We start from the raw sequence: 27,894 nt of genomic DNA on the forward strand, positions 1-27,894 counted from the left end.
AACTGCTTCCTGCCCAGCTCCTTCCCCAACCCCAGCTGCCCCCATGCAGGTTGGTGGACATACCTGCATTGGGACAGCCTGGTATCCTAGGGCTGCTTCTCTCTGTAAGCAATGAGGCATTTGTCTTGATTTAATGCCTGCTGTCCATTCAGTGAGCTTTCCCTTTAACAAATCGCACCACCACCGCCCAACATGACCTCAGAGGATGTCCCCCTTCTACTTCTGCCTTTCCAAAGATGGCTGCAAACCAAAAGCGAGTCACCAAAGTGACAGGAAGTTCCGGTCCTGGCGTCATCTTGGTCCTCCAGCAACGAGGACGCTCCCGGCGGCTAGCCTGGGCTGGTGAAAAAAAGTGCAAGGGGAACCAGGGGGTGCTTCATACGGAGGGTCCCACATGTAGGGGGCAGTCCCTCACAACCGCTCCACGGCATACAAAAGGGTAGATGTGGCTAGCAGAACTAGCCTAAAAGATCCGCTGCTCCAGGTATGGTCTAGGGCAGGGGTAGGCAACCTTGGCTCTCCAGCTGTTGTAGAACTGCAAGTCCCATAAGGCACTGCAAGACTCTGACAGCCACAGGCATGCCTCCCCAAGGCAGAGGCATGATGGGATTTGTAGTTTCAGCACAGCTGGAGAGCCAAGGTTGCCTACCCCTACAAAAATGGAAGACAGGCGCCACTCAGTAAAACAGTCACAGTTTATTGCACAGCATACATGTCACACTTACATTAAAGCAAGGGCACAGGCTTCTCCATAAGGCTCATAGATCCCTTCTATAATGTGGTACTTCCGCATCCGGCCGAACCAGCAGCCGGGAGATGATGTGGCTTCAGGGAAGTCCAATGGGGGAACCGGATTGAGCCGAGGACGGCAGTAAGCCGCTCGTCCACTATCAATGACGTAACGCGTTTCGGAGCATGCGCACTACGCTCCTTCTTCAGACGATGTGGAACACCCGCAGAATGTGGTCATATATAGGCTAGCTATGCTAGCCACAATAGGGGTGGGGGGAGCGGAGCATTCTACACTCACTAAAGGTTCAGATGCCAGTGCTAAACATTAACAACTATTCATAGTTCATAGTAAACATTTAAGAATGAAAACAATCATTATGATAAGATACATGAAAGATGGAGAACGAAAATGAATTTCATTATTAGAGTCACACAAGTATACTGTGTGTTTATGATAAAATCGCACATATAAATAGAATAATTCTATAGGTAGTTACCACCTAAGTATATCTTACCATGCACCCTTTTAACAAGGGCGGGTAGGCGGGCCGTCCTGGAAGGCTCGGAAGAAAGTTACCGGTGAACTAACGGTAGGTTTTCTCTCCTCATCTTCCAGGACGGCCCAACAGTGAGAGGATAATAGAGATCCTTTAAGCCTACCTTAGGGTGGGACCACTGCCTGTAAGACCTTTCGGCCAAAGGCTAGGTCTTGTTGAGACAGTATTTCAACACTATAATGCTTCAGGAAGGTGTCATGACTGGACCAGGTGGCTGCAGTGCGGGTCTGTTCCCATGATGCTCCGGCCTTTTCAGCCCAGGATGTAGCAATGGCTCTCGTTGAGTGTGCCTTAACTTTTGTTGGGGCAGGAACACCTGATAACTCATAAGAGGTGGTAATTGCCTGTCTAATCCACCTAGACACTGAAGGCTTAGAAGCCTGTAACCCTTTTCTAGGTCCGGAATCAAGGACCAAGAGGTGATTTGATCTCCTGAAGGTTTTTGTTCTTTCTAAATAAGTGAGAAGAGCTCTTCTCACATCAATGCCGTGGAATTCCCTTTCTTTCTTATTTCTTGGTTTATCACAGAAGGAAGGTAGATTTATCTCCTGTGGCCTATGGAAAGAGGATGCTACCTTAGGTAGATACAGGGGGTCTGGCTTTAGGACAATCCTATCTGGGAAGACCACTAAAAAAGGTTCTTTAATAGAAAGAGCCTGCAGATCACCAATTCTCCTTGCTGTAGTAATGGCATAACAAAAACGCCACTTTCATAGACAGAAATTTAAATGAAATTTCTTTTAAAGGTTCAAAGGGGTCCTTAGATAATGTCTCTAAGACCCTGTTCAGGTCCCAAGGGGGAAACCTGTCTCTATTAATAGGTGTAGCCCTATGTCTAGCTAACAAAAATCTTTTGATTAACAGCTCTTTTGCCAGACTAGTGTCCAAAAATACCGAAAGAGCCGCTATTTGTACCTTAACCACTTAAGCCCCAGCCCTATTTCGGACACTTTTTGTTTACAAGTTAAAACCAGTATTTTTTTCCTAGAAAACTACTTAGAACCCCCAAACATTATATACATTTCACTGCATTTAAAAAATACTAAACAGTAAAGTTAGCCCATTTTTTTTGTATATTGTGAAAGATGATGTCACGCCGAGTAAATAGACACCCAACATGTTACGGTTTAAAATTGCCCCCCCCCCCCCCGTGGGATGGCGACAAACTACGGTCAATAGAGATCTCAATCTGGGACGCTTTAAATTTATTTAACGGTTACCAGTTTAGAGTTAGAGTGTAATTTTTTTTAAATTATTGCCCACGCTCTGGCGATCGCGGCTCGACTTGCGTATACGTTTTTTTTTGTGCGCAAGCTAACGGTGACGGGGGCGGCTAAATTTTTTTTTTTTTTTTTTTTCCTATTTATTTTTTCTTTTTTTTAACTTTATTACAGGTTTTTAAAAAAAAAAAAAAATCTGATCACTTTTATTGCTGTCACAAGCAATGTAAACATCCCTTGTGACACCAATATGTAGTGACAGGTACACTTTATGGACCCTAGACCCCTCCACTACACTTCCCTGTATGCAAAACGCCGAAAACTGCATTTTTGCATACAGCCGTTTTTCAAATCTGCCGCCTTTTGCAGCACAGTAATCCGGAAGTGACGTCATGGACGCCGCCTCGGGGTTACGTCATCGGAGACCCGATCAATGCCGTTTCCGGCATTCATCGGGACTCCATCCAGCCGGCGGACGTGCCGGCTGGGTGCTCGGGGCTCCCGGTGGGACTGGAGCCCCGGGCAAAGCCACGGAAGGCGGCGGGGGGGGGGGGGCCGCATCGGTCGTTACCGACGGAAAGCCGACCGTCGGATTCAAACCACGGTACCGGGATGATGCCTCTAGCTAGAGAAATCATCCCGGTATAAGCCCGCAAAGTTACCCGACGTACGGGTACGTTAGTATGCGGTAAGTGGTTAAGGGTGTTAACCGCCACACCCTTATCTACTCCATCTTGCAAAAATTTGAGAATTGTGGGAGTAGAGGTAGAAGCAAGATCCTTTTGCCTCTGCCAGATACAAATTTTTTTTCCACACTTTCAGATAAATTTTTCTAGTGACTGGTTTTCTGCTCAGTAAAAGAGTATCTACCACTCTGAGTATCCCTTTGCCCTAAGCAGTTGCCGTTCAGTAACCAGGCTGCCAGCTGGAAGAATCCTGGATCCTGAAACTGTACTGGTCCCTGAGACAGAAGGTCTGGGGAGACTGGGAGATGCCAAGGGCAAGCTATCGACATGGCTTTCAGAATGGGGAACCATGGCCTTTTGGGCCATCAAGGGGCAATTAGGATTAGTTTCAGGTTCTGAGACCTGCTCAGTTTCTGAAGGACTCTGGGAATTAGCATCAAAAGGGGGAAAGGCATAGGCCAGATTGAATTGCCACAGCTGGGCTAGAGCATCTAGACCGACCGTCCCTTTGGACCTGATGAGGGAGAAGAATTTCTCTACCTTCTTGTTCCAAGTTGAGGCAAATAGGTCTATCTCTGGTTGACCAAACCTCTATACTACTGACTGGAAGATTTTGGGACTTAATTCCCATTCTCCCTCTACAATGCTGTGGCGACTGAGGAAGTCTGCCTGCAGGTTGTCCTTTCCCTTGATATGGATGGCTACTAGAGAGATTATTCTCCCTTCGGTCCAGCCCAGGATGCGTTGTGCCAGGGTTAGGAGGGTTTTTGATCTGGTCCCTCCTTGCCGATTCAGATAGGCCACAGTTGTGGTGTTGTCTGACATTATTAGGACTTCTCTGTTGAGGATGAATTTTTGGAAAGCTTTTAGTGCTTTCTCCACTGCCTTCAATTCCCTGAAGTTGGATGAGGCCTGAGCGGTTCTCTTGCCCCAGATTCCCTGAGCTTGCGCCCCCTCTAGGTGAGCCCCCCATCCTCTGGTACTGACATCCGTGATAATTCTTACCGGATCCCATTGACCCCAAGGTCTGCCTTCCGATAGGTTGTTTAGATTGGTCCACCACTCCAGGGAAGACTGGACCTGTGGAGTGAGGTTGACCAATTCGTCTAGTGAATCTGTCTTTTTGTCCCAAGAGGACAGATGGAAGAAAAGCAGTTCTTTGGCGTGAAGCTGTGCCCACACAATGGCTGGGATGCTGGCTGACATCAGGCCTAATACTTTTAGGATTTCTCTCCTAGAACAAGGTTGAGTACTCTTTAGGGTTAGTACTGCCGAAACTATTTTTTCCCCTCTTTTCTTTGGGAAGAAAGAGTTTCTGTAACGCTGAGTCCACCTGGAATCCCAGAAAAAAAGCTGTATCTGAGTTGGCTCCAGGGACGATTGTTTCCCAGTTTATGACCCATCCTAACTTCTGTAGGAAGCTTATCACCTGCTGGGTATCCACTCTTACTTCTACTTCTGACTTTGCAAAAATCAGCAGGTCGTCTAAGTAAGGGATCAGGGCTATCCCCTGAATGTGCAGATGAGCTAATGCCTCCGCTAGGTTCTTGGTAAAGATTCTCGGACTGGGTTAGCCCGAAAGGTAGTGCTCTGAACTGCCAGTGAGTAGTACTCCTACTTTTGTCACTATGGCAATCCTCAGAAAGGACTGATGTTCTTGGTGAATAGGAACATGCAGGTATGCATCTTTCAGTAAATCTTTGCCTTACTGAGTATATGGTTTCCATAGCAAATTTTTTGTAAAGAAGAAACTTGAGATTTTTAAAGTTTATTATTAGGCAATGTTTCCCTGAGGGTTTTGGGACCACAAACACATGGGAGTAAAACCCTTGGAAAAGTTACTCCTTTGGTACTGGGATGATTACCAGTTGTTCTGCCAGTTCCTGGATGCCTAAGAATAGAGCCTCTCTTTTTTGTATCCCCTTGGGAATCTGAGTAAGGGTTATAGTTGGAGGGGGTATCGATGTAAATTCTAGTCGGTAGCCTTCTTTTAGGATATTGAGGATAAATGGGGAGACTGTCATTTCTTCCCAGCTGGAAAGAAATTGGCTTAGTCTGCCCCCTACTTTGACTTTTAAGTCATTTATTATCCCTTGTAGCAGAGGTGGAAGGGTAAAGGAGACTATTTCTCGATTTTCCCTTCCGCAAGTTCCAGTTCTTTGCGGGTTCCCTTTTCCTTCCTTGTTGTTTATTATTCCTGGGACCACAAATAAAATTTTCTGTTAGTCTCTCTGGGTTTTGTAGGAAATGTCTTTCCTTTTTCTGAGGATCTGGAAAGGACATCATCTAGCCCTGATCCAAACAGAAGGGTTCCCTCAAACGGAAGACCACAGAGCTTGGATTTTGAGGTGAGATCACCTTCCCATTCCTTAAGCCAGATTGCCAGTAAGTAGTTTCCTGTTCAGGAGGGCTCCTGTTTTGGCAGAGGCTACAACCGACTCTACCGCAGCATCTGCTAGATAGGCCAGCGCTTTACCTATTATTGACAGAGAATCTTGGATGTCCTGAGTTTTTGTCTGAAGTAAATTTTTACTAAGTCTGTCAACCCAGAAAAAAGCGTTTCTTGCCACACAAGAGGCAGTCAGACCTGAAGCCATATCAGCTGCATTGACATCCCAGGCCTTCCCCAGTAAAGTCTCAGCTTTTCTGTTCATAGCATCCTTGATGCTACCTGCGTCCAGGAAAGAGAGGACTGATTTCTTAGATACTTGTGCCAGGGGGGCATCCAGTTGGTCTTTTGAGGAATTTGCCTGTATCTTCCTCTTTAAAGGGAAACCTCCTTTTCCAAGAATTCCCTTTATTCAGCCTGTTCTCAGGTAATTGCCATTGTTGAAGAATTAAGGTCTTCAATGAATGGTGAATAGGAAAAAACTCTAGAAGGGCTCTCCCTTAGTCCTTTATAAAGTTTATCTTGTGCCGTGGTTTCTTTAGGCAAATCAGGTATCTCTTCCGAGGTATAAATGGCCTGAAGGAGACCCTGCATGCTCTCTAACCTGAATAGGTTCCTGGATGTTTCTAACTCCGCTGGAGTATCTGAGTCCCTGTTCCCTTCACCTTCTGAGCAAGATGGGGAATCTGAGCGGCTCTCCTCTGGTGACAACCTGCCTTCTTCCCTAGCCTGAGCTGAGGGAAGACTTTGGGAGGCAGGTGTAAGACCTGAAGGTCCTGCTTTAGGCAGAGAGCTTTCTTGAGAAGAGGTACCTTCCATTGAAGAAGGATCTATAGGTTCTACTATACTAGGCATTCCTAAAGAGGAACGTACTGTTTTAATAGTAGACAACATTTCTTCCTGCATTGTCTTAATGAAGTCTCTCATTAGTCCTGTAGTTTATTGTCCTGCCAATTTATAGATACATCTATAACAGAAAGGCTTAGTGTGTGAGCTGGACAACTTATCTGCACAATTACCACACTTCTTATGGACAACAGGGCCTGCTAATGCTGGGGTAGTAGCAGAGGTTTCTTGTGAACCGCTCAGGGACTCTGGAAGACAGGATACAAAGCAGTAGCAGTATCACTCTTCCTAAAATAAAAGTAACATGAGGACAATAGAAAGAACAGAAATAAGTTCGACTAGGGTCAGGGAAACGGGATTCCAGGCATTTTTTGTGTCGGTAACCAGCAGACTTTTTAAGGCATAGTCCCAATAAAGGATACATTCCAGCACTTACCCTGTTCCAACCTGGGTTTTGCTGCCGAAACCTGGACCGGCCTCTCCTCCTCCTTCCCCGGAGGATGAGTCGTGGAGGGCTTCATTTCCCCAGCAGATAACGGAGCTGCGATAGCCTTGGAGTCTGCTTTTCCACTAGTAAGTGGCTCCGGCGTCTCCTCCACGTTCTTCTTCCCCATGTCGCGTGCGTCTGACGCTGTAGTGGCTGTGACGTTGTGCCGGAAGTTCCGGTTTGAAGACGAGGCTTGAAGCGCCCGCCCGGCGGGAAATTCAAAACTTCTGTGGAGGAGAGCTGCTCGCACCGGAAAACAAGACCTGAAGGAAACACCGCAGGTGACCGACGGCTTGTACATCTGTGGGCGACCTGTGAGAAGCCTGGATAGGCAGCAGGTTAAGCTCCACTCGTAAGGTCCCCCGGAGGGAACCAGTCGCCTTCTGCAGAACCTGGCTCACAGGGGTACCGTTCGACTCAGAGTCTGCAGGTCACTAACACAACAAACGTTCCGTTGTAGGAAGAAACACAATCTAAACTGAGGGCCAGATGGAAGGGTGGGGCCTTTTAACAAATTGTAAATTTATTGCGTTTCCGGTAGGGAGGAGCCTATCATCTCTCACTGTTGGGCCGTCCTGGAAGACGAGGAGAGAAATCTATTTTTCGACACCTTCTGAATGCGGCCAAGTCTTGCATTCCCCTCACCTGAAAACAGACACAGTCTCCAAAAATTGGTATGTGGTTGAGAAACTAAGCAAGATGGAGGACCTGATTTTGACTGCACGGCAGAAACTAGAGGCCTACACACACACCTGGACATTATGGAACATGTTTATCTATTCTGAGGAAGGGAAGGCTCTCATTGAAGTGACTTCTACTAATTGATGGTGTTCTCACAACTCGCTGCAAATTAAATTTACTCAACCAACTTTTTAGTCCTTAACCTCCCACCCAATACCCCCCTTTTTTTTTTTTCCTCCCTCCTCTCCTCTTTTTTTCTGGTTCTCTTCTCCCTGGCTTTTCAAATATCAGTAAAAATTTAGCAGTTTTCCATCACGTTATCATTAAGTGTTATGTTTTGGGATTACTTCCTGGAATTACACTATAATATGCCAGCCTGTTAGTACTAGGGGCTGCTATTTTCAATAGCAAACCACAGCAAAATGGCAACCAGACTACACAAACATGGCCGCCGTGTATAGACATACACAGGCTACAACAAAATGGCAGCACCACAAGGCATACAGGGAGCCAGGAGGGAGACAAGACCTCAAGGACAGATCCAGGCAGGATGGGAGGCCCTGGCAGGAGCCCCCACCAGGTACAACCCCCCTCACTCGCTGTTGATCCTCTGGTCACTGGCGGCGCACCCCCTGGCCCCCATCGCTAGTAAGCGCCCTGCCCCCACCCCGGGAACTGTGGCCAGACCATCCATCCAGCTTATGTGGAGGAGAGGGGAGGGCAGGTGAGGGACTCGGCAAGCGGGGGTGCCTGTGGGAAGGAGGGGGACCTGTGGGTCCGACTGTCCCAAGGAGGAGCCCACGTCCACCGCAAAATCCTCCAGGGGGGACAGCTACTCACCATACCAGGAACCAGGCAGGCACGGTTCAAGACAGAACCCCTCTCCATCGAAATGGGGGGCTGTCGGCCAAAAGGTACACTACGATTCATGTCGAGACCTGGTCGTAGGCGTTTAACTCGCAGGCCAGCCCCCGTCCAGTGGGGCTATGTTGTGGCAGATGTAGTGCAGTGCCGAGGTCTGCTCGTGCTCGCTGGCCAGACTGAGGTGACCACTGGATCTAGACTATCCAGCCCGTCGCCCAGTACTCCACTTGATTGTTGATCTCTCAGGAAAAATCCAAGAGAAAAATTTCTATTTAAAATATTTTTTTTTTTTTGCCAGGACCTAAGATCCCAGCAAGGAACTAGGTCCTTACTCCTTACTAGGCATAAAAACTGAGTGGCTATAGCAGAGAGGGGGGGAGTATACCCCCTGGGACTGCCCATGGGTGTAGCCAGAATTATTTTCTGCCTAGTGTCCTACTCCTGTAGGGGGCAATATAACCCAATGGTTATGAATACCAGGAGCTGTGTCCGTCAATGAACGAAAGAGAAATAATTAAATGAGGAGAATAAGGCATTAATAAAACTAATTAGAGTAAATTAAGGATTAATAAGAAGGGGTTAAACAGAGGAACACTTTATATTAAAAAAAAAAAAAAAAAAAAAAGTTTCTTCTTTACTTGACAAGGTTGCTTTAAACGGACTTCATTTACAGACTGAAGTTCATTCCTTTGATCTGTAAGTGAACAGAAAAATACAATGTTTCTTTTTAGCCCTCTTTCAGCACTAAGCAATGTTGTTGATGATAAACATTGGCAGCTACTTTTTTTTGGCAGCTGTTAGCAGGGAACTGTTCTGCACTTGTTACATGAATCGTGGAAACGCTGGATTAAGATTGTGTGTGTGTTGAATCGAGATCATGATGATTTTAAAGGAATAATCGTGCAGCTCTAATCAAGAGGTGAAAAAAAAAAAAAAAGAGTGGTAAATGATCACTGTCTATTATATTTACAGAATTGCACAGATTCTCCCCCCACACACCTATCTCTGAACATTTTTATTTCTATAGGGACGAGGAGTGTGCCATAGCCTGAAGTGTTTTCCACCATATTAAGTTTTTATGTACATATGGCTCAAATACATTTCCCAATTTAAAAACATTAGGGAAGTTAACACAAGATTACAAGGTCTTAAATAAAATTAATGGAGTAACTCCACTTTTGTTGAGAGGAAAAAAAAAAAAAAAAACTAAGTGTGATCTTTGTACATTGCAAGGATTTTACAAACTATATAGCAGATTCCTACCTTTTGTTGCTGTGAACAAATATCTCGGTTTCAGCAGAATCATCGTGTGCTCTTGGGAGGGTCTGGCTTATTAATTAGCTGATGCACTGTCTGTTCTGAGGAAAGCTGCAGTCTCCATACTTTTGGAAGTAATTAATATTGTAGGAGTATCTCACCAAAGCTTACAATAATATTACAAATGAAGCCAATAATTTAACTTGTATCTTCATATTGGTTTTCTGGGAAAACCAAGGAGCCAATCACAGAAGCCGGAAACTACATTTCTGGGGAAGTTCTCTACACCAACTGTGTACAGAAAATTATAAGGCTGATTGAGTGATGTCACCACACACACCTGGCACCATGACTTGTAGCTGTGCTTGGATGAGTTGGATTACACACTGAACTTTACTGCTGTTATTGTAAGCGCATTATCCTGTTAAACATGTTTCAAGCTTACTGCACCATGGGGCTTGTCCTTTATTTTATATATGTGGATGCTGTGGCAGTAAATACCATTCAATTTGGTCTTATGCTGATGACCCATGCTAGACGGATGACCTTTTGAGCGGAGTGGTTTTACTACACATGACAGTCTGAACGGATGATCCATGCTGGATGGATGGCCCTTTGAGTTACCCGATTGTTACCATTTTCATGAGTGCATTTAGATCTCCAGTGCTGAGATATTTTAGATTTGGTAAGCAGTTTTGCATGTCTGGTTTCACTGAAGCACTGGCGCACTTTATTGAAATTTTTGGCACTGGATTTCATTGATTTTTGGGACTTTTTTTTATACTTTACTTTGTGGGACTATGCTACTAATAAATGTATTCATAATTTGTTATTTTTATATGATCAAGTTATATACACCTTTCTACACTTTTTTATTGGACACTTTGTTACATATATTTATTTATTTTTTTGCATTATGTGGAACTTTGTTACTTATATTTAAAACTCCTTTGCACTTTTTTTTTTGAGTCATGTTTATATAATTTCTTGATTTTTATTTATTAATATGGTTGATTTAGTGCCTGAGCCCACCGGTCTTTTTTAAAGGATACGTTTACCTTTTCCACACTATGTATTCATCACAAAGAAATAAAAATATGAACATACCAAGAGTAAATAAAATTTATTTTTCAGACCAAACACACAGTCACGCTTCAAAAATGCAGTTTGGACTGTTCTGAAATGCTGTACAAATGTTCCCACATCGAAGCACACTGCAGTGACAATATAAATAGGAGGTTTATATCCACTTCTATGATGATTCTTCCATATCCACATCCTCCTGTAGTTTCTGAACCATTTTGTCCTCCAATTTTTTGGCTTTTCCTAAAATGACAAAAGACAATGTTCAATCACACTTACATCACCTACTAGAAGGGATAGGCTCCAATGCCCTACAGCAGGGATCCTCAAACTACGGCCCTCCAGCTGTTTCGGAACTACGCATCCCAGGAGGCATTGGAAAACTGACAATCACAGACATGACTAGGCATGATGGGAATTGTAGTTCCTGAACAACTGGAGGGCCATAGTTTGAAGACCCCTGCTCTACAGTCATACATGCTGAAAACACCCATATATCTAGTAGCAATCATCAGGTCACAAACCTTCCCCATTATAAGGTTTGCTCAAAAACCAACCTAATCTCTTTAAACCTCTATTTGCTTAAAGCCATGATTTACTGTTTGCATTAATTAGCAGGTGTATAAAGTAACCACTGAGAGCTGAGTATAAGGACAATTTATCTGTTATCCTGAAATTCTTCTGGTTTTATTATCTTTTTGAGAGTAGTGCTTAAGATACTCCAAGTGGCAACCTTCCCATCTGAACCCCTGACCTCTGCTGCCAGAAGAGAAGGCATCTCCTGCTAAGCAGAATCTATCCCTAGAACAGGAAAGTTCCATATTACCGGTCTGGTATGTTTAGAAACACCTGTATGGTTTTTAATTGTTTTAGTAAACAGTTTATATTTACCCGGCACCCAGTTAAGAGAGTATCATGTAAAGCTTTTATCCATTATTAAATCTACAATACGAATTAAAAACATATAGTTGGCACAGTACTATCTGATCTTTACATCAGAATGATGTGCAAGCAAGTGGACCTATACTCCATCAATAAGCTGTTAAATAGCTTTGGTTTATTTGACTACAGGTCCAAATTTACCGAGCACTCCATTTTGGAAAGCTGAAATTTCTAAAGGTACAAATCTGACATCCTCAACTCACCCATTGGGGTTGATTTACTAAAATTGAAGAGTGCAAAGACACCAGTCAGCTTCCAGATTTTTTTATTGTCAAAGCTTAATTGAATAAGCTGAAGTTAGAAGCAGATCGGCTACCATGCACAGCTGCACCAGATTTTGCACTCTCCAGTTTAAGTAAATCAACCCCAATGTGTCAGTTGATGATGTCAGATTTGTACCTTTAGATGACTATAGATCCACTTGAGGTCAGAATATAGCCATATGCTAACAGTACAGGCAATGTGAAATCATGAGATATATTTCAGACCTACACATGATCTAGTACTGGAACTGACTGGGGAATCAGGATATACATAGCCTTCTCTTTGTCCCTTGTATTAAAACATTTTAATGTGGAATTCCAGGCGATTGCTAACTTTGCCTAAACCTGCTCCCATTCCCCTTCTAAATCCCATTCCATCTACCCTATAAATGGAAGGCACTTATACTTACCTATTCTGAGGGATTTCCAGTGCGGGGATGGGATCGCCCTAGCTGCCGGGTCCAGGGAAGAGGAGAGAGTGATGACAACAGCTGGAATACCTGGGCAGTGACATCACCCATAAGCTTACTATGGGGTATCCATTGTCGACGGTCTCCCAAACTCCCCTGAAGCCGGCTGCTGGGAGCCGATCACATGACCAGACCAGAGCGCCCTTAGAATTGGCATCTTCCTTTCACAAGGTACTTTAAAATAGGATTTAGAATCAAATTTAGAATCACGGTGGGAACAAGTTTTAGCATAGAAAGCAAAAGCCTGGAATTCCACTTTAAAGTGGAACATTAGTCAGAAAATTAGGTCCTGCTAGATCACTTCAGCTGACCCCTTTTGCAGGTAAAGCTATGTAAAACATTAAAAATAAGTGTCTATACAGTTTCAAATCCACTAATACACTTTCTCACCCTGCTCTGCACATGCTCAGTTGCTCTATATTTTTCAACACTGACAAAAATGATTGTCTGCTGTTCAGGGTCTCTTGGCTTAAGCAAAATGGCAGCCTCCAGCAAAAAGAAAAACACGAGCAATGGTGGAGGCAAATTTACAGCACACACTAATTTTGGTAACAATTATTAATGTGAAATGTATGCTCCTTTCTAAAGAACATTTATTTTTTTTAATCAAGCTATGGGTAAAATTCTGCTTTAAAGAAAACCAGAGCTGTGTGCACTCCCACTAGGGTGGAATATATGCATTTAAACTAGTACAGGGTGTTAAACTAGATTTTCAGCACTGGGCTGAATCATCCTTGAAGGATAAGTTCACTTAAAACAAAAACATAAATAAATGCACATTTTTTTTTGCAGCTGTCAAATCAGGGAGCAGGGGCTGATCCGTTCGTAACATGTTACGAAAGGTGAACTTATCCTTTAATACAGAAAAAAAAAAAAAAAAAGTGCATGCTAAACAGATGTCAACTTACCAGCATGAGGAGCCCGGATAAGATGTATGTTTTGTTTGACTTCTTTGATGTCCTGGGCTTTCTGTAATTCTTTGCCCTTTTTCAATCTAGAATAAAAAGGAAAAATGTATGAAAATATGTGCTATGAAATGCAATCATATAGCTCAAAGCCAGTGGGCCACATCTCACCTGTTCATGATAAACCGCGCTTGCCGCTTCTGCTTGATCTCTTCTACTCTCCTCATTGCATCAACTACAAAAATAAATTTATAGTCATTAACCTAGTGTAAAGACAAGGGTTTGAAATATACATTTTTACAAGTTCCATTGAAATTAAGTTGTGCGTACACACAACCAGATCGTAAGCTCCTTTTGGAGCAGAGATTGGGTCCTTTAAACACGGGGCGGACTCCCGCTGGTACCTGCTTGCTCATCAGGGGGTCTGGCCACTGAGCAGGCGGATGACAGGTCCGTGTCCACTCCACTTATACAGAGTGGACACAGACACTGCCCGTTCTCCTCTATGGGCGTTTGAATGTAAACGAACTGTCTGTACATTTACAACAGACTGCCAACCCATCCGATCTTGTGAACAGAAGGGGAACAAATCCCTATCCGTCTTTACTGGATCAGATAAGCTTGGATTTTTGCAGGTGCAAACGGACACGTCGGTCAATAGAGAATGGAGGTTCTGATTGGGTGCACCTGAAAAACGTGCATGTGAAAGGGGCCATAAGGAATAGTTCTATTAGCTATGTAAAGCATCGCCAAAGAAGGTCAACGCTATAGAAACAAAGTCAAGGTTTCTAAAATCTTTCTATCCTGCACAGCAAGGTCATCAGCATTATCTACAAACATTTACGGTAAGATTGTCAATAATCGACCATTTATCATAAACAGCTTGTATAATTGCAAGGCAAATCTAGGGAGCTAATAAAGACTGAAAAAAATAAATATTAGAGCTGGCATTTTCTTTTTATTGTGAATAGTGGCAGTCCATGTTTTCTGGCTTCCTGAAATTGCCTGTTGGGTACGAGAATCAACCCATTGGCTCATTGACACTATATAAACTGTATATTGGCACACTACTGGCTCATTCTGTGGCTAACATGTCAATTCCACTTTAGAGCTGTTAAAGACATTATAGCTATTGTGAAGGAGTACACATTGAAGTTTTCTTGCAACGTTTAAATGAATTGTTGATGTGACTGTGTGTTTATACACTTGCTCCATTTTCCTAACTTTATAGCCACGATAGTGTGCAATCAATATGAAATCATACTACCTCCCTTCCCCTCCTCATAGCAGCTGTTGCTTACTGTGTTCTGCACTGACATATGAGCCGAAGGATGAAACCACAAATCATAGTAGGGAACGCAGGAATCCAATCAGAAAAGTGTCAGAAGCAAAGTTTTTGCGAGCGACTTAGCTCTGAAACAGAGCGCAGACTCCAGAAGAAGCAGAAGGCCAGCTAAGTATTTATGGACGTCTTTTTGCAAGCTTTGTTTAAAGTTTTTAAATACAGTAAAGTCATTTTAAACCACTAATGAGAAATATGCCAGACATGGGAGAGCATGATTTATTAATGAATCCACCAACACACACCTATTTTAAAGCAGCGGTAAAGCAAAACTATTGTGTTGCAAAGGAAGAAGCAAAGCCTACATAAGTAATAAAACAAATATGGATGCCAATATACATAATTGCAAACCCTACATAAGTTTTTTTTTTTAAACCCCTTTGCGCTGGTGCCTCCCAGCCCTTGAAGTTTCAGACGGTGGGAGGCCGGGGCGGGGTTTATGATCATGTGAACGCTATGATTGGCTGTCACATTGATCACATAATCAGAAAGCTCCAGATCGCAGGAAGCAATCAGAAGCTTTCCGTTAGCTACCGCATGCAGGGCGTGGACTATCGGCAAAGCTGTGTTGGCTAATTGGTACACAAATATGCAGCCACTTGGCACCAAGGCCCACCCGCCGAAAGGACACATTTTCATACTGTCAGTGGCCAGGGGGTTAAATAGTAACACACAAATTGATCTCTTAACACAAATCAAAAAACTCAAATGCCTACTGTATACATTTCCTTTAAATACAGGTTCACCTGCATATGAGGGCTGCATACAGATTTACAGTGCATCCGGAAAGTATTCTCAGTGCTTCACTTTTTCCACATTTTGTTATGTTACAGCCTTAGTACAAAATTGATTAAATTCATTTTTTTCCTCAAAATTCTACAAACAATCCCCCATAATGACAACATGAAAGAAGTTGGTTTGAAATCTTTGCAAATTTATTTTAAAAAAAATAAATAAAATCCTACGTACATTATTTGTATTTACAGCCTTTTCTCAATACTTTGTTAAAGCACCTTTGGCACCAATTACAGCCTCTAGTCTTTTTGAGCATGATGCTACAAGCTTGACACACCTATTTTTTGGCAGTTTCTCCCATTCTTCTTTGCAGGACCTCTCAAGCTCCATCAGGTTAGACGGGGGGCATCGGTGCACGGCCATTTTCAAATCTCTCCAGAGATGTTCAATCGGGTTCAAGTCTGGGCCACTCAAGGACATTCACAGAGTTGTCTCGTAGCCACTCCTTAGTTATCTTTGATGTGCGCTTAGGGCCGTTGTCCTATTCGCCCCAGGCTAAGGTCCAGAGTGCTCTGGAGCAGGTTTTCATCAAGGATGTCTGTATATTGCTGCATTCATCTATCCTGACTAGTCTCCCAGTTCCTGCCGCTAATAAAAAAAAGCTTGCCATTCAGGCCAAAGAGTTCAACCTTTGTTTCATCAGACCAGAGAATTTTGTTTCTCATGGTCAGAGTCCTTCAGGTGCCTTTTGGCAAACTCTAGAACAGTGTTTCTCAACTCCGGTCCTCGGGGCACACTAACAGGCCAGATTTTAAGTATTACCTTGGGGAGATGTAGACTAGAATACTGCAATCACTGAGCAGCAAATAATATCACCTGCGATGTATTTCAGTTTTCTTGCAAACCTGGCCTGTTAGTGTGCCCTGAGGACCGGAGATGAGAAACACTGCTCTAGAAGAGCGGTCATGTGCCTTTTACTGAGGAGAGGCTTCCGTCTGGCCACTCTACCATACAGGCCTGATTGGTGGAGTGCTGCAGAGATGGTTGTTCTTCTGGAAGGTTCTCCTCTCTCAACAGAGAAACGCTGGAGCTCTGTAACCTCCCCGACTAAGGCCCTATTCCCACTATCGCTCAGTTTGGCTGGGCGGCCTGCTCTAGGAAGAGTCCTGGTGGTTCCACACTTCTTCCATTTATGGATGGAGGCCACTGTGCTCATTGGGGCCTTCAATGCTGCAGTATTTTTTCTGTACCCATCTCCAGATCTGTGCCTCAATATAATCCTGTCTCAGAGGTCAACAGACAATTCCTTGGACTTCATGGCTTGGTTTGTGCTTTGACATGCACTGTTAACTGTGGGACCTTAGAGAGACAAGGGTGTGTCTTTTCAAATCATGTCCAATCAAATTAATTTACCATAGGTGGACTCCAATCAAGTTGTAGAAACAGGATGCATCTGAGCTCAATTTTGAGTGCCATGGCAAAGGCTGTGAATACTTATGTACATGGGATTTTTTCGTTAAATTTGCAAAGATTTCAAACAAACTTCTTTCACATTGTCATAATGGGGTATTGTTTGTAGAATTTTCATGAAAATAATTGAATCAATTTTGGACTAAGGCTGTAACAAAACAAAATGTGGAAAAAGTGGAGCGCTGTGAATACTTTCCGGATGCACTGTACTAATCGGACAAAAGGTCTTGCTCCCCATCTCCATTGAGGTCAATGCTACCTAGGGCCATCAGCCAATTGCTGTGTGGCAATGCATAAAGCAAATCAGAAGTCTTGCAGATTTGCAAACCTGCTCTTTTGTCCATAGTTTACCATGATACCTATGATATAAACCTGTACAAAGGCTTTACTAGTATGGCAATTTAGAATGGAAATAAAGTGGTGGTAGCAGCATTCACCATCCCTCACCTCCAATACTGGTATGAACTTTTCTGCCCAACCAGTGCATTATTTATTTTCATGTAAAAAAAAAGGAAAGGAGAAGAGAAAAAAAAAAGAGAAAACAGGAGAGCGCCTCTAAGTGCAACATTTAATAGGCATAGGGCAGATTGCCAAATAAAAACTCACATAACAATGAAAAAGGTAAAGCTCATCTCAGATGAGGCTGCTTCAGCGGCGGGGAAATCCAAGCATCCAAGCTGTGGGATGGAAAGCCGTAATCCAGTGTTCGGTCTCCAGAAAAAGATGAACAAGTTCCAGATCGTCGCTGTGCGGGCCACTGTTTGGAACGCAATGCCGGCTGGCGTGTGAGATCACCGTGGAGCAGGGGAACACAACGCGTTTCCGAGCATTCACAAGGCGAGCTTTACCCTTCATTGTTATGCAAGTTTTTATTTGGCAATCTGCCCTATGCTTTTTAAATATTGCACTAAGGGGCGCTCTCCTGTTTCTCTTTTTTTACATGGCTCTTTGAGTTGGCCTCACTCCAGAACAGGAGCTTTGTCCTAGTGCGGAGCATTCCATGACTATCTACAGCCCACCCATTTTATTCATTGGACTATATTGACTTGTCTAAACAGTTAACTATTTGATGTTACCTGTGCGCCAGCATTTTGTGTTTATTTATTTTCATGTCCCATGCCTCTTGCTTTGGTATTGCGTTTGTTTGAATGGTCGGTGTATTTGGCATTTCTCCTCCTGTAGCCTCTCATTTTATCCCCTCTTACTGGCACGTCAGTTGTGACCCATTTTTGTCTCTATGTCTCCGTCCTCTTGTCCTTTTTGTTACCCAAGCCTCTAGCTTTCACAACCCACATCTGACATCATCTTTGTGCCCAATACCGGTTCTGTGGTAGCAGAACCTTTGCAGTCTCCTCTGTCTCATTCTTGTATCCCCCGGTCCCTCTCAGCCTCTGCTTTAACCTCCATCTCTTAATCAAAGACCTCCATTACTTGACTCAGTTGACCATTTCCTTCTTAAGCCAAGCTACTACTGGGTGCCAAAAGAGCTGCCCTTTGTGTCACCCAATGACATGCATCCACTCTCTGGCATTTGACAGATGTGAACCAACTCCACATGCAATAAAATCAACTAGGGCCATGGGACAAATGGCAGGACTGTACCATCAACTGCACAAGCAGTCATTCTGGGCATCTCAAACTTTACTAGCATCATAAATGCAAGACTTTCTCAAGATAACAAGCAAGTATACTTTTAGGGTCTCTTAGCAGTGAAAGATGTGAAGGCAAAAAAAAAAAAAAGAAACATTACCAGTCTTGCTCCACAACTCCCTCTGGTACTTGACAGGTTCATTTCTTCTTTTTTCAAATTCAAATGCATTATCCTGCAATGAAACATTTTTAAAGCAACTACTGATAGATCAGGTTCTGTATTTATACATAAGATATTACTTTGCTAATTTAAATCTGATTTTTACTGAAATCTACTTATGGGAGAAACATGGAGCCTGCAACTGCTGACCCCTCCTCTGGGCAATTCTGGGTGCCAGGCCTTTATGTAGACCCTTTGGCTTTAATATGTTGGGTCACTTACCCAGAAGAATGCTGAATAGGACCTGTGACTCCCTCTGCTTCACATAGTACTGAAACTAGTAAAAAGCTCCTAGCATTTTTGTTATTTTTAAAGCAGTCAGCAATGACAGCTCCGAATTTCTCCCACAACTTATACACCTTAATAAAGTTTGACAAAAAAATAAACAAAAATAGCAAAATCTAGCCAGGAAAAGCGGTGCCACCACCATGATAGGCACAAAATGTACAACTCCACAAAACAGCTTAAAGCGTTTGTTACCCCAAAACTTCATAATCCTGATCTGTGCCTGCTGTACCATGTACTTGTATGAGAAAGTATCCTATTCTCTTTGTATTGCTTAATTTGTGTGAAATCCCCGGTGTTCCTGCAAGTCCCTCTGCATTCCTATTAAAAACTGACCCCACTAAGCAGGAGAGCACAGCGTAGTCAGTTCTCTAGCTATGCTGGGAATTCAGTGTGCTCTCCTCCAATGATCAGACTTGTCCTGACATGCCCCTGCTGCACAGCTATTCATGCAAAGCTCAGTGCGCTGCTTCTTCTCCTCCCCCAGCTTTCATGCAGCTGAGAACAGAGGGAATGTGATAAAAAAAAAAAAAAGAAGAAAGAAGATATTTATAATGGGTTTTTTTTTTTTATATCTATACAAAAAAGTTTTGCCTTTCATTTCTTTTACAAGATGATCATTTACAATCACTTTAAGTGTTACAAATACCACATTACCATATTAACTTCCATATGGTACGGCTATAGAAGATTTCATTGCCAATCCCCGGAGCAGCCTATGTATCATATCATTTCCTAGAATCTTTACCTGTACAAATTACTGATATACTAAGGAATCCACTAAAGTAAACCTGCCTGTCTGCTAGGACTGCAGATATCACTGGCTCCTACTCTGAATCTACTTTTAGGATAAGCTGATGCATGAAAAGCCAAAAGTGGAAGCCTGTATCATCGTTCTGTCAACCAGACATCTTGTCCACCATTGCACTGTAGAACTGGGTTCCTTTCTTTTTCTCATCGTTGGGTACAAAAACTTACAATAACCACTTTGATGTTTTGTGCCCTTTAAGTTCAACAATAAAACCAGATATATCTTGACAATTACTGTTTATATACTGATATTTAAAGGAGTTGTAAAGTCAGAAGGTTTTTTTATTTTAATGCATTCTTTGCATCGAGATAAAAAAAAATCTTCTGTGTGCAGCAGCACCCCTAATACTTACCTGAGCCCTATCTTTGTCCACGAGTCCCTCAGCTGGTCGGGGGGCTCTTCCTCCTCATTGGCTGGGACACAGCTGCGGTGCTATTGGCTGCCAAAGTCAGTGAGGAAATCAGGAGAGAGAGGAGGTGGGGCCAAACAGCAGCTCCATGTCAGAATAGACCCACGGAGCTGCAGCTGGGCTAGGGTGCCCCGATAGCAAGCTGCTTGCTGTGGGGGCACTCGATAGGAGGGAGGGGCCAGGAGCAGCAACGAGGGACCTGAGAAGAGGAACATCCGGGCTGCTCTGTGCAAAACCACTGCACAGAAGTATAACATTTTTTTTTTTTTTTAAATAACAAACAAGACTTTACAATCACTAACTGTGAATCAGTCATTGCTTACCACGGTCAACTCTTTACCAGCGGCCTTTCTGAAGGCCTTTGTCCATCTGATCTTTCTGGGATTTCGCTTCTTCTTGAAGTTTTTGTGACATTTTGACCGGCAGAATCGAAATACCTGCAAGGAAAGAAAATTCGTATTGATGCATTTGATAGGGAAATGCCTCTCTCTAGGTTTTAGTTATTTCCCCCAATCCCCCCCATCAACTTTTTTTTTAAGTTTAAAATGTACTACTTTTCTCTTCATTGGCTGAGACAGCAGCGCGGCGCAATTGGCTCCCACTACTATCAAAGTCAGTAAGCCAATCAGGAGAGAGAGGGGGCAGGGGTGGGTCGGGAATGCTTGCTGTGAGGGCACTCAACAGGAGGGAGGGGCCAGGAGCATAGAAGAGAGACCCGAGAAGAGGAGGATCGGGGTTGCTCTGTGCAAACAAACTGCACAGAGGAGGGAAAGTATAACAGGTTCGTTATTTTTTAGTTTATTTTAAAAAGGAGACTTTACAATCACTTTAAAGTGCAGTGCTGTTCCCCACATCATCCTCCAGCCCCGCTTCCAAGCTGAATGACCTCTAGTGTCATCCAACACTTTCCTGTGAGCCCAGGCCACCAATGACACCTCCTCAACTGGTATCACACAGCCTAAGCTCACAATGTAATGAAGCATAGGATAGAGCTCAAGGTGAGCACTATCCTATGCAGTATTAAAGACCGCCCACTACTAGAGATAAAAAGGACAAAAAAAAAAAAAAAATTGTATATGCAGAGAGAAATGCAGGAACTGAAGATTTAACCACTTCAATACCCGTCACTTTCACCCCCTTCCTTCCCAGGCCGATTTTCAGCCTTCTGCGATGTCGCACTTTGAATGACAACTGCGCGGTCATGCAACACTGTGCCCAAATGAAATTTGTATCATTTTTTTTGAGACATAGCTTTTTTTTTTTTTGATAGTATTTAATAACCACTGGGTTTTTTGTTTTTGCTAAATAAACAAACAGACCAAAAATTTGTTTCTGTTATAAAATTTTGCAAATAAGTAATTTTTCTTCTTCACTGATGATCAATGCCCCGTTTATCAGTGTAAACAATGTGCTGTCAGACCTGCTGGTTATCAGTTCTCCTTTCCTCCCACAGACACAGAGTGAGAGGAAAGGACTGCAAATACCCGGCAAATGTGTTTACATGGGATCAACTGCGATTGTCCCTTTACCCCAATCTGTGATCAGCTCTGTCACAAGGACACAAAATCTGTTGCAAGTGTGATGCAAAAGAATCATGGCCATAACATGTTAACAGCCCCCTCTAGCTGTATAGAAGGTTTTAGATCAGGGGTGGTAAAACTGCAGCTCAACTGCCTTCCCCTCATGTTTTACAGAAGCCTTACTGAACATGCAGCTTTTCTATCTCTTCCATCTGTGCCATGACTAGAGCTGTATCTACCTACAGTATGTGCATCAATAGAAACATACAGCCCCACAGCCTAGGGTAGCAAGGCATTCCCCTGCCCTTCCCTTCTCCATGCTGGCCCCTGACTGCACTGTACATTTGCCTGTGAAGTCCTGAAGTTCAGGTAAGCAGCACTGAGGGACCAGGAGCCAGCATCATTGAAAGTTGTAAACTGCAAAGGCATATATCAGGGCAGCCAGCTCTGGAAGTAGGAAATAGGTGTGGAATCCAGCAAATGCAGAGAGCTCCCAAATGGATTTCTTCTCTGCTGTCTCTTCTTTGTAGGTTGATACTGACATTAAAAAAGTGGGTTTTGTGTTTGCCCACACAGGGATGCACAGCTGTTCTGTCCATCCTCATGAGGGCAGTCCCATCCATGTGGGTGCCCAGCATTGAACAGACAGTGTGCAGTCACTGCGTCCCAATCCACATGAATGGGATTGCTGCAAGCATGCACAGAATACCTGTGTGTAGGTGGGGTGCTGCTGATGCAGACAATCATTCACACAGTCGGGTACAATGAGAAATTTGTATAGAAATAATGTAGCAACAAAAACCCGTTGGGAAAGCTTCCCAGCCGGGTCACTCACAGCTTCCAACAATGGAGCAGATTCCAGCCAGACTGGCAGTGTCTGTGGAGAGGGGGCAAAATGCAGGCTGGCCGTCTCATGCCCAATCAGGAAGATGTTCAGAAGAGATGCGACCCTACGGCTGGGGTAAGGATTTTTACAAATGGTCTAGTGGGGGAATGTTTATTTTATTGTGTCCAATGTGTTCAACTACAAAACACAGAGGCTCCATTTACACCCGAGCATAGGAGAATCGCAGCAAAATACAGGAAGAGTTTGTGATGCCGTTATTTCTTAATGATACCCCAACCGCGGTACGACTTTCTCGCAATTGCTGAGCGACAAAACTTGTTAAAATCGAGGCAAAAAAGGCGCTGCGCCAAAATCTGGTATGCAATCTTCTTTAATGCGGAGGGATGCCCATTCAAATGAATAGTGCTGCTCCAAAAATGCTCCACAGGCATCGCTGCAGTATGCTTAGGTGTGAATGGAGCTTGAGGGTTTAATATCGCTTTAAAGTGTAACTAAAAGGCAAAACCTATATTTGTTTAGTTTTGGATAGAGTGGAGATGGATTAGAACTCCTGTCGGGTTTTTTGCTGTTTGTGTCCCCGTTAGGGAGATTCACCCTCTATATATTTCTCCTTTTTACCATCATCATCGAATATGAAAGAAAAAAAACAAATTATGAGTTTCCCCCAGAGCAAGAACAGAGGGGAAATCTTCCAACAGGTTCCAGTTCAGGTGATAACCAGGGATTTACGTTCTCTGGAGGGATTTACTCTCACTTCCTGTTTTGGCTATAGGCCAGGAAGTGAAGGGAAATCTCTCCAGTGTGGCACAGATGGCAAAAAAAAAGAAAAAACCTGACAGGGTTATAACCCTCCTTTACTCTATACAAGATAATAAAAAAAAAAAAACTTTAAAGCGGAGTTCCAGCCATTTACTCACCTGTCCAACGGTCCAGCGATGCGGCCGCCGGAAGCCTCGATCCTCTCCCTCGGCGCCGGCATCACTGCTGTGGGCACCCGGCTGTTACAGTTTGCGGCTTCACAGCCGGGTACCCACTGCGCATGCGCGCTGCGCGCCGTGATTGGCCGGCAATCTTCTGGGACCTCTGACGTGTCCCAGAAGATTGCAGGGAGGGAGGGGGAGAGGAGAACTTCCGCTCAGGGCGCCGCGGCGCTCCGAGCGGAAGTGGGAGCGGGTACCTGTCAAAACTAGGTACCCCCTTCCCCCCCCCCCAAAAAAATGACATGCCAAATGTGGCATGTCGGGGGGTCAGGACTCCCTAAAGCGGAAGTTCCACTTTTGGGTGGAACTCCGCTTTAACCACTTCAGTAGCGTGCTAAAACCAAAAGACAGCTACAGCGGGGTACTATAGTTCTGGGCGGGCCTCCATAGACGTCCTCTCAGAACCCAGCCCCATTTAGCATGCATCGGGCGCACTCTGTGTCCACTGTGTCCTTCAGACACAGCTGATCACAGATTGGAGTAAAGGGCCAATCACAGCAGCACTTTACCATGTGATCAGCTATGTCCAATCACATGTACAGACTTACCAGTTTTCGGTAGTACTTTCTGTGTCTGTGTGAGGAAAGGAGTGCTGATAACTGGCAAGCCTGTCAGCACTCTGCTTACACTGATAATCAAAGCACTAATCATCAGCACAGAAGAAAAATTACTTTTTTGCAAAATGTACAAAAACGTTTTTTTGTTTAGCAAAAAAAAAAAAAAACCCAGTGATGATTAACCACTTGCTTACCGGGCACTTCACCCTCTTCCTGCCCAGGCCAATTTCCAGCTTTCAGCGCTGTCACACTTTGAATGACGATTGTGCAGTCATGCTACACTGTACCCGTGTGACATTTTTTACCCTTTTTTGAGACTGAGAGCTTTCTTTTGATGGTATTTAATCACCGCTGGGTTTTCTATTTTTTTTGCTAAACAAACTTAAAAAAAAAAGGACCAAAAATTTTGAAACGTTTTTCTTAGTTTCCCTCTTTTACATTTTATAAAAAAATTATTTTTCTCCTTCACTGACGGGCACAGATAGGCAATGATGAAGCGGCACTGACGGGCACAGATAGGCACTGATATTCAGGGTACTGATTACTAGTGATCAGTGTAAATGTCTCCAGTAACTGGAAAGCCAGTTATTGGCTTTCCATTCCTCAGACACTGACAGCGCTGAGGAAAGGAAATGCTGATAACCGGTGTTCCGTGAGAAAAACCTACCCCTCGTCACTTCCGGTGCTCGGCACTTTATGTAATGCAGCGGTTACATTAAAACAGCTGTGCTGCAATACGAGTCATCTCCGCTCCTGTCCCGGTCACTTCCCTCATCTCGGCTAGTAAATATAAAAGCGGCGGCGGCTGTATGAGAACATAAATCACGGAAAGCCGCTTTTATATTTACTAGCCGAGATGAGGGAAGTCACAGGGAAAGGAGCGGAGATGACTTATATTGCAGCCGACATGTTTTAATGTAAGCGCGGCGTGGGTAGTTTTTTCCCACGAATCAGTCATAATATCCTACTAGTGCGCATGCGCACTACTCAGCTCCTCAGCTTTTACATTAGGTTGCCGGTGCTCTGAGCATGCGCACTGCTGCGCTGCTCAGCTGTTCCTGGCCGGAAGTGACGAGGGTAGGTTTTTCTCACGGGGTAGGTAATTCTCACGTTACACCGGCATTTGTTTACATGTGATCAGTTGTGATTGGACACAGCTGATCACATGGTAAAGAGCTTACGTCATTGGCTCTTTACTCTGATCAGTGATGTGCTGACACAGCTCACCAGCAATCTGCGCGCATGTGAAGGATATCATATCACTTCCAGGCAGGATTGTAAAGCCCTCGCCCGGCCGTCATATAGGCTGGACTGGAAAGTGGCATATGGAATACTATTAGATTGTAAGCTCTAAGGAGCGGGGCCCTCCGATTCTCCTGTATTAAATTGTAATGCAATTGTACTGTCTGCCTTTATGATGTAAAGCGCTAACTGTTGCCCCTATATAAATCCTGGATAATAATATTAAATGTGAGCGCGCTGATAGCTGAGATTTGTCCCAGGCAGAAATCGGGTGAGGGTGCCTGGGACTGCAGCGGGGGCCCGGGGTTGAAGCTGGGTGAGGGTGCCCGGGATTGAAGCGGGTGAGGGTGCCCGGGATTGAAGCTGGGTGGGGGTGCCCGGGATTGAAGCTGGGTGGGGGTGCCCGGGATTGAAGCTGGGTGGGGGTGCCCGGGATTGAAGCTGGGTGAGGGTGCCCAGGATTGAAGCTGGGTGAGGGTGCCCAGGATTGAAGCTGGGTGGGGGTGCCCGGGATTGAAGCTGGGTGAGGGTGCCCGGGATTGAAGCTGGGTGAGGGTGCCCGGGATTGAAGCTGGGTGAGGGTGCCCGGGATTGAAGCTGGGTGAGGGTGCCCGGGATTGAAGCTGGGTGAGGGTGCCCGGGATTGAAGCTGGGTGAGGGTGCCCGGGATTGAAGCTGGGTGAGGGTGCCCGGGATTGAAGCTGGGTGAGGGTGCCCGGGATTGAAGCTGGGTGGGGGTGCCCGGGGTTGAAGCAGTGAGGGTTGAAGCGGGTGAGGGTGCCCGGGGTTGAAGCGGGTGAGGGTGCCCGGGGTTGAAGCTGGGTGAGGGTGCCCGGGGTTAAAGCTGGGTGAGGGTGCCCGGGGTTAAAGCTGGGTGAGGGTGCCCGGGGTTAAAGCTGGGTGAGGGTGCCCGGGGTTAAAGCTGGGTGGGGGTGCCCGGGGTTGAAGTTGGGTGGGGGTGCCCGGGATTGAAGCTGGGTGAGGGTGCCCAGGATTGAAGCTGGGTGGGGGTGCCCGGGGTTAAAGCTGGGTGAGGGTGCCCAGGATTGAAGCTGGGTGAGGGTGCCCAGGATTGAAGCTGGGTGAGGGTGCCCAGGATTGAAGCTGGGTGAGGGTGCCCGGGATTGAAGCTGGGTGAGGGTGCCCGGGATTGAAGCTGGGTGAGGGTGCCCGGGATTGAAGCTGGGTGAGGGTGCCCGGGATTGTAGCTGGGTGAGGGTGCCCGGGATTGAAGCTGGGTGAGGGTGCCCGGGATTGAAGCTGGGTGAGGGTGCCCGGGATTGAAGCTGGGTGAGGGTGCCCAGGATTGAAGCTGGGTGAGGGTGCCCAGGATTGAAGCTGGGTGGGGGTGCCCAGGATTGAAGCTGGGTGGGGGTGCCCAGGATTGAAGCTGGGTGGGGGTGCCCAGGATTGAAGCTGGGTGGGGGTGCCCGGGGTTGAAGCAGTGAGGGTTGAAGCGGGTGAGGGTGCCCGGGGTTGAAGCGGGTGAGGGTGCCCGGGGTTAAAGCTGGGTGAGGGTGCCCGGGGTTAAAGCTGGGTGAGGGTGCCCGGGGTTAAAGCTGGGTGAGGGTGCCCGGGGTTAAAGCTGGGTGAGGGTGCCCGGGGTTAAAGCTGGGTGGGGGTGCCCGGGGTTGAAGTTGGGTGGGGGTGCCCGGGGTTGAAGCTGGGTGAGGGTGCCCGGGGTTGAAGCTGGGTGAGGGTGCCCGGGGTTGAAGCTGGGTGGGGGTGCCCGGGGTTGAAGTTGGGTGAGGGTCCCGGGGTTGAAGTTGGGTGGGGGTGCCCAGTGTTGAAGCTGGGTGAGGGTGCCCGGGATTGCAGTGGGTGAGGTAAGTATTCCGCTTATTATATCCTCCCTAGACATCCCGAGGATCAGATCCTGCATTGGGGGGGGTACAGAGAAGTGTGTGTAATGGAGATCACATTGTACACACACAGCTCCTCCCCCATACCCCGCACACATCTATACCCAGTCACATGTCATCACACCTCTGATAGGTGAGCCGTCCCCCCACCTACCTTACAGTCGTTCCTCACAAACATCATGCCGTGTCCCGGGTAGATGGGGGCCGAGCAGAAGTAACACTTCTCGATCCTCATCTCGGCGGCTCAGCCCGGAGCCGCTCCGCTGTGTAGCCGTAGAAAACGTGAAAGGAAGTGACGTCGGTGGAACGTTGATTTTCCAAGATGCCAGAGCGTCGTATAGCAATTCCTACAGAGTGCAGTCTTCTATAGCGCCACCTGCTGGAACAGCATGGCGCTCCACCAAAGGAACAGACCTGCTCTAGAAATAAGAAATATCTGAGTTCAGTGTGTGGAGCCCAGCAAAGGCAAAGAGCTCCCAAATGCATTTCTTCTCAGCTGTCTCTCCTTTGCTGGCTGATACTGACATTTAACCACTTTACCACCGGAGCATTTTGCTGTCTTACATCTGGGCCACTTTTTGCGATTCGGCACTGTGCGACTTTAACTGACAATTGCGCGGTCATGCGACGCCGTAACCAAAC

General features: G+C 45.3%; 1 protein-coding gene across 1 annotated transcript; it reads right to left on the reverse strand.

Moving 5' to 3' along the window:
- Positions 1-10,815: 10,815 nt before the first annotated feature.
- RSL24D1 (ribosomal L24 domain containing 1) lies at positions 10,816-27,553 on the reverse strand. The gene is made up of 6 exons (XM_082255972.1): positions 27,407-27,553; positions 20,568-20,681; positions 18,680-18,752; positions 13,554-13,617; positions 13,386-13,471; positions 10,816-11,045 (listed from the first exon to the last, which is right to left on the reverse strand). Exons 1-6 carry the CDS (start codon positions 27,485-27,487, stop codon positions 10,972-10,974), a joined length of 492 nt encoding a protein of 163 aa, XP_082112098.1. The 5' UTR covers positions 27,488-27,553; the 3' UTR covers positions 10,816-10,971.
- Between the last annotated feature and the right edge of the window lie 341 nt (positions 27,554-27,894).

Source organism: Pelophylax lessonae (assembly GCF_965119305.1).
Source record: "Pelophylax lessonae genome assembly, chromosome: 4".
NCBI classification, from domain to species: domain Eukaryota; kingdom Metazoa; phylum Chordata; class Amphibia; order Anura; family Ranidae; genus Pelophylax; species Pelophylax lessonae.